At 32.7% G+C, this 7,075-nt stretch overlaps 2 protein-coding genes across 2 annotated transcripts; both read right to left on the minus strand.

Annotated features, from left to right (window-relative positions):
- Nucleotides 1-1,715: 1,715 nt before the first annotated feature.
- On the minus strand, nt 1,716-2,432 carry LOC139875860 (uncharacterized). The gene is made up of 2 exons (XM_071863153.1): nt 2,336-2,432; nt 1,716-2,263 (listed from the first exon to the last, which is right to left on the minus strand). Exons 1-2 carry the CDS (start codon nt 2,430-2,432, stop codon nt 1,716-1,718), a joined length of 645 nt encoding a protein of 214 aa, XP_071719254.1.
- Nucleotides 2,433-4,204: 1,772 nt separating this feature from the next.
- On the minus strand, nt 4,205-5,617 carry LOC139875861 (nuatigenin 3-beta-glucosyltransferase-like). Its single transcript, XM_071863154.1, has one exon. It carries the CDS (start codon nt 5,615-5,617, stop codon nt 4,205-4,207), a length of 1,413 nt encoding a protein of 470 aa, XP_071719255.1.
- Between the last annotated feature and the right edge of the window lie 1,458 nt (nt 5,618-7,075).

Genomic DNA, 7,075 nt, shown 5'->3' on the forward strand with positions numbered 1-7,075 from the left:
TTTCGCCTTTTGTCTTCGCACTTATTTAATATAAATGAATATTACATGAAAATGGAACAATTGCAACTGAAATCTTTACATATCGGAGGGATATTGATACTAAATATATGTTCATTTGGAGCACTATCAAATACCCAACAAACAAACACTTCAAAGACCTTTGAGAAAACTTATCAGAATTATTTAAAGCAGATGCAAAACACAGACATCCAAAAGATTTTAAGTGGGAGAGATTTGGACTTGAACCATAAATGAACTCATAAGGACACTTTCCATTTAGAACAGCAGAGGGTAACCTGTTAATGATATAAGTAGCAGTCAAAACACACTCAGACCAAAGATAAAGAGGTATTCCCCCTAAAACATAAGGGACCTAGCTACATTAAGAAGGTGTCTATGTTTCCTTTCAGCAATACCATTTTGCTGAGGTGTGTAGGCACAAGAAGTTTGATGAATGATACCTTTCATTTTGTTAAAAGTTGACATTTTATTATTCAAAAATTCTGTTCCATTGTCACTTCTAATAATTTTAACTTGTTTTTCAAACTCTGTTTGTATGATATTAACAAAGGTTTCATAACAATCATACACTTCTTCTTTAGATTTAAGCAAATAAACCCAAACAACTCTAGAGTAATCATCAACAACAGTCAGAAAAAACTTAAACCCATCTTTACTTTTAACTCTATAAGGTCCCCAGACATCTAAATGAACAAGATCCCCAACCCCTTTTGACTTGTGATCACTAAGAGGAAAATGTTCCCTTGTTTGTTTTGCCTTATGGCAGATCTCACAAGGAGTATCACAAGAAATACTATCAAGTTTAAGTTTAGACTTTAAAACATTTAGAACTTGATCTGAAGGGTGACCAAGTTTGCAATGCCACAAATTTAGATTTTTCTTTGATCCAGACATCCAGTAGACATATTTGCAGTATAACTCTTACTTTTACGTAAATCATCAAAGTAGTATAGTCCACCATATTCACTACCAGTCCCCATCAACTTTCTTTGCACTAAATCGTGAATATAACATTTACTTACATCAAAACTAACAACAAGATTATTATCTTTAATTAACTTATTTACAAACAATAAACTAACACAGTATTGAGGAATAACTAAAACATCACAAAGTTTAATTTTATCAGATAGTTTTAATTTTCCTATTTGTTTAATTTTAGCAACAGTTCCATTTAGATGATTAAATTTAGATATGACACATCAATAACATTTAAGAGATTATTACTATATGAAACCATGTGTTGATTTGCACAAGAATCTATAATCCACCCATTTAAAATATTATTAGAATTTTGATCACATTTATTTGAGTAAAACAGTTCAAAATTTTGATTAAAAATGTGTTATTATCAACAAATGTACCTGCCATATTAGCATTAACACTCCGAGTAATAGTTTGCTCCTTAATAAGACTCAACAATTTCATAATTTGATCACTAGTCAATTGAGCAGATGAACTACAATCATCACTTTTGTCAGTAGCACAGTTATTACTATTAAACCTAGGAGATCCTTGATTAAATGATTTCTTAATATAGCCAGGAGGATATCCAATAAGTTTATAGCATCTTTCAATAGTATGTCCTAACATGTTGCAATTAGAACATTTCAAAGGAGGATTTTTATATTTTTTCTTATTATTACCATTATTTTAAAGTTGTTATAACCAGTTTTACTAACAAATGCAGAAGACTAATTTTTAACATGTGTATTATTAGAATGCCATAGATCCCTTGAAGTAATTGAAAAAGCAATTTTAACAGAAGGAACATGATCACTAGTTAGTATATGACTTCTAATAGGTGTATACACATCATCTAATCTCATTAAAAACTGCATAAGTTTTAAAAATTGACTGTGTTCTGGAAAAGATTTATTAGCAGAAACAATATCGTCAAACTTAATCATATCATCAAATTGTCTCCACATAGCATTCAATTTATGGTAATAATCAAACAAAGACTGTCCAGACTGAGTACATGAATTAATCTTTTGATAAAGGTTAAATGTGACAGATGCATCAACTTTGTCACAAGTTTCTTTAAGTTCGGACCAATCAGATTCAGCAGTTTTAGAAAATATCTGACCATTATAAACATCTTCAGATAATGACATTAATATCCAAGTTAAAACAACTAAATTGCATCTATCCCACTGACCTAACAACACTTCATCATCCTCATATTCAAACCTTACACAAGTACCATCAATAAATCCCAGTTTATTATTTGTTTGCAAAGCTAGTTTCATAGCACAAGATCATACATTATAATTTTCAGTCCCTTTAAGTTTTTGTGTTATCAAGGAAGCACCAGAAGTATCACTAGGATGCATGTAAAATGGATCATTAAATTCAAGTTTACTAATCTTAGTTACACTACTAGAACTAGTGGAACCACTTTCGGACATTTTAACAGAATAGAAAAAAAACACAGAATCACAGTAAACAACAATCAAGAACAATTAAGCAGCGAAGTAAAAGATAACAGCAAATATCAATCAAGAAATAAATAGCACATAAAACCGCAACAAATTCATGGTTCAGGCACCTGTAAGGTTAAGAAACAAACCCCAATGGACTGGCTACTAGCCATGCTACCTGCAATATGATAAACACAAACAAATATAACAGGAAAGACTAAAAAAACATAATAGAGTAATAAAGGCCAAGAAGATTGTTCTTCTTGACTACACCAATGGCTGCGAGAACTTTGAACTGGGTTGTTAGAGCCAGGGTTTCACACCAATCTTATTGGTAGATCAAGGATAACTAACTCCCAAAAATTCTCACGAGTATGACACAGATAGAAGAAGTATGAAAGAAGAACTTACAGCGAGTGCTTTCTTTATCAAAAAAAAAAAAGAGAGAAAAAACGAGGCAGCGGAAGAATAAATCAGAATTTAAACAAACCCTAATTTATCAGATTTAGTGTTTTCAACAGAAAACCTTAGATCTAACCCAGATGAACCAAATATTGCACCCACTGACTCCTTGTCGAACCCAAACACAGTAATAACCAAGATCTGATCAAAGAAAATTGACCAGAACAATGAAACCCTAATTTTCAAATCTGAAAATTAGAAGACAACAAATCAGTAGATCGAACGAAATCAACCTCGCTGCTCTGATACCATGAACACAAACACAGAAATATCTTCAATCACAGAAGAATTAAACACTTTAATCACCAGAAGAACAGAAAACTAAAACACAAAATCACAATCTAAGCAATTGTGATAAAAGTACAGTTGAATCACCAAGAACAATACACTCTATCAAGTTCAATATACGTTGAACTTGTAATCTCACTCAAAATACAGAATCAAAGATGATGATGAAACAACTCTTCAAACCCTATATCGTATAGCGAGAGAGAGATAAAACGAATACAGTAAAAAGAAAATGAGATAAATTAAATAAATTATAATAAAGCCCCTTTTATACTTTTAGACTTAGGCTTCTTTCATCTATTGGATATGTATGGGTTGAAGAGTAAACAAGCCCAATATGCCAAACAAGCCCACCAGTAGAAATAAATTAAGAAATGATGCAGCTTTAGTCCCTCCTACTTCAATATGCACAACAACAGTCCTCTTCATCAACTAGCTAAGAATTCAGTGTAATGATAATGAGTTGAAGTGAAAAGAATCTGCAAAACAGAGAGCTTAACCCAGAAGTAAGATAACTAGAACATTATCAACATGTTAGATTGTTAAGTAAAAAAGGCTATATGTTTCAATATTTTTACCGGCGTGTGGCGGTGTAGAAGCAAACACCGGAGAGACTAGAAACCCTAATCTGTCACCTGCCACCACCACCTGAATAAAATCATATCTAGGGTGTTAGTTGGGGTACGAGGGATAAGGCGGAATAACTTATTTTGAGTTCGATCGGTGTAGATCTAGCTAGGCCTTGCAATTGAAATTTGAGACTTACATCTATGTCTAGCAGAATTCAATCATAATTTAAGTCCAAACATATTAAAACCATGTAATTGTCACTATTTTAAAGTTGGACTAAGCGAGTATTATATAGTGAAACTCAAACTCGATTTGGTACAAAACATATTAATCCTTACAGCGCAAATATATGATCGCACCTCGAAACAAGAATATTAGAAATGAAATAAACACAAACATAATATTTCAAATGTTTACATATATAATTCTTGAGTTGATGATCAATTGTTTTGGGAGAACTCAAACGCTTTGATATCTTCTATCAATCCGGTTAAATTGTTAAAAGAAGACCCCCCTTCTTGAACACTTTGCTTCACTTTATTAGACAACACTTTTAAGTTCTGTCTCATGTTTTCACCAATGATGGATCCATCTTGCAATTTCACAATGGCATCTACTATCGTCCGTTTTTCAATTATCGGGCTAGTAATATCGAAAGACATGTTATAAACCTCCGCGCCAACCTTGACTCCAATTTCTAAAAGCTCCACCAATTTCTCGATTTCAAAATGGTCTGCAGTTAATGGCCATGTAACTAATGGCACACCTGCAACCACGGCTTCAAGGACCGATCCCCAACCACAATGAGTTAAGAATCCCCCAATCGCCGCGTGTTGTAGTATTTCAACTTGTGGGGCCCAATCCCTAATAATTAAACCCTTATTTGTCTTCCTAATTCTCTCTTCAAATCCTTGTGGGAGCCCATTATTGATGCCTTCTTGATTATCTTCTTTCCTTCTTATCACCCAAACAAATGGTTGATCACATTCATCTAGCGCCAATGCGATTTCAGTAATTTGCGCTTCTTGAAATGTTGTCAAACTCCCAAAACAAACGTATATCACCGATTTAGGTTTTTGATTATCAAGCCAAGTGAGAGATTCGTGTTTGTTCGACATACAATCGTCATAATTTTTGTTATTGAAATATTCGAATAGAGGACCAATATGCCAAATTTTCGTACCTTTAACACTCTTCTTCATGTGATCAACATAAGCCGGTTCAATCTCATAACACGTATTATAAACCAGCCCAAAACTTCGCTTCCCAGATTGTAACACGGTTTCAAAGTAATCGCCCAACACCGTGTTTAACTTGACCCAATCCGGGACTCGAGACTTTTTCATTGTAATTTTATCAGGCAAATCAGGAACAACAAAACTCTCGTGTTTTGATTTTACTATAGTACTACAATAATGCTGTTTTAAGCTATATAAAACAGAATGGGAAAACAAACAATTAGGATAAAACAACAATCTAGGGATTTTAAGTTCCTCTGCTAGGTCAACGGTCCACGTAAAGAACATGTCCGAAAATATACAATTTGGATCAAGGTTTCGAACCACTTGTTCTATTGGTTTTTGGAGTGAACTTAAATAAGCCATTCCCTTTCCTGGTGGAATGTTGACAATGTGGACCGAAATCGGGTAACCACGGGCTAAGTCAAAGTTAATGTGATTTTGCAACAGGGAAAGACTATGATGACTTGTAACGATGGTTGACCGGACCCCACGGGCCGAAAAAAGCCTTGCGACATCGACTAGAGGGATCATATGGCTGGGAGATGGTAAAGGGAGGAAGACGACGTGAAAGTCGGTAGCCACGTCAGAAGTATATTTTCTCCCGTTCGACATGTGTATGTATATTTTGGAGTGTGTATATACTTTATTTTGTTAATACTTATCAAATAAAACTCTTTACCTAATATAGCTTATTTTGTGATGACATTTTTTCTTTCTTACTACACCGGTTTATATATAGGATATAACAATGAATAAACTATACATTTTAACGAGTATCATGCATATGGCGGGGTTATGTTTAATTTTAATATAAATAAGAGAAAAGCTAATAAATGCCCTAAGTGCAATTGATAAAGGCTCTAAGATTCCTATCCCAACCATATTCTCAAATTAGGTGGATGTTGTTTTTCTTGCTCTTTCATTTATACCCTTCTTTAATATTAACAAATAAAATTATTTCATTTTTACGATTAGTTTAACACAAAAGTGGTAGTCCCTATTTTTATGTGCGAACTCATAAACATCATATTTTAATATTCTATCTTAATTAATATTGCAGGCTATTGATGCTATAATGTCTAATAGTAGTACTTGTTTATATCCAGGTTGGTCTTTTTATTATTAGAACAAATTTCTATAAACTGATAATGACATATTGTACTATCACAATAATATTCATTTGAATCCATAAATTAAGTTGAGATTTAAGGGACCAATGAGAGCGTGACATGTGGCACGAAAATCACATGTGATTGAAAAAAAAAATTTCAAAACTTTTTTTTTCGATTTTTTTTTTTAAAAAAATTTTGAAATTTTTTTTAACGAATTTTTTTTTTTGAATTTTTCTTTACAATCACATGTGATTTACCTGCACAATCACATGTGATTGATTTTTACAATCACGTGTGATTGAATTTGACATGCATAATCACATGTGATTGGGTTTACAATCACATGTGATTGACATGCAGAATCACATGTGATTGTAAAAAAAAATTCGAAAAAAATTTCGAAAAAAAATTTCGAAAAAAAATTTTCGAAATTTTTTTTATATATATATTTTTTCAATCACATGTGATTTCCGCGCCACGTGTCGCGCTCTCATTGGTCCCTTGGTTTTCAAACAAATTTATGGATGCAAGTGATTACAACTCTCTACTATCAATCTATGATTTTTTTTTTAATTTATTGAAATGGTAATAAACCATTCAAAAGTTTGAAAAATAGAAAACCTGGAAAATCTTTTACAAACATAGTAATTCCGGAGTTTGGAACTCCGGATTTCAACATTTCATCCAAAACCGGAGTTTGGAATTCCGGATTTAACATTTTCACCCAAATTATGGTCAGTAAACGTGCAGCTTTTGATGAGAGAGGGCTGAAACCGGAGTTCCAAACTCCGGTTTTGGGTGAAATGGTGAAATCCGGAGTTTGGAAGTCCGGAATTACTATGTTTGCAAATTTTTTTCTAAGTTTTCTATTTTTCAAACTTTCGAATGGTTTATTACCATTTCAAAAAAAAAAAAAAAAAAAATCATCAATCTATCATATCTTCCCATGCATTTATTA

Source organism: Rutidosis leptorrhynchoides, chromosome 11 (genome assembly GCF_046630445.1).
Source record: "Rutidosis leptorrhynchoides isolate AG116_Rl617_1_P2 chromosome 11, CSIRO_AGI_Rlap_v1, whole genome shotgun sequence".
Classification (NCBI taxonomy): Eukaryota; Viridiplantae; Streptophyta; class Magnoliopsida; order Asterales; family Asteraceae; genus Rutidosis; species Rutidosis leptorrhynchoides.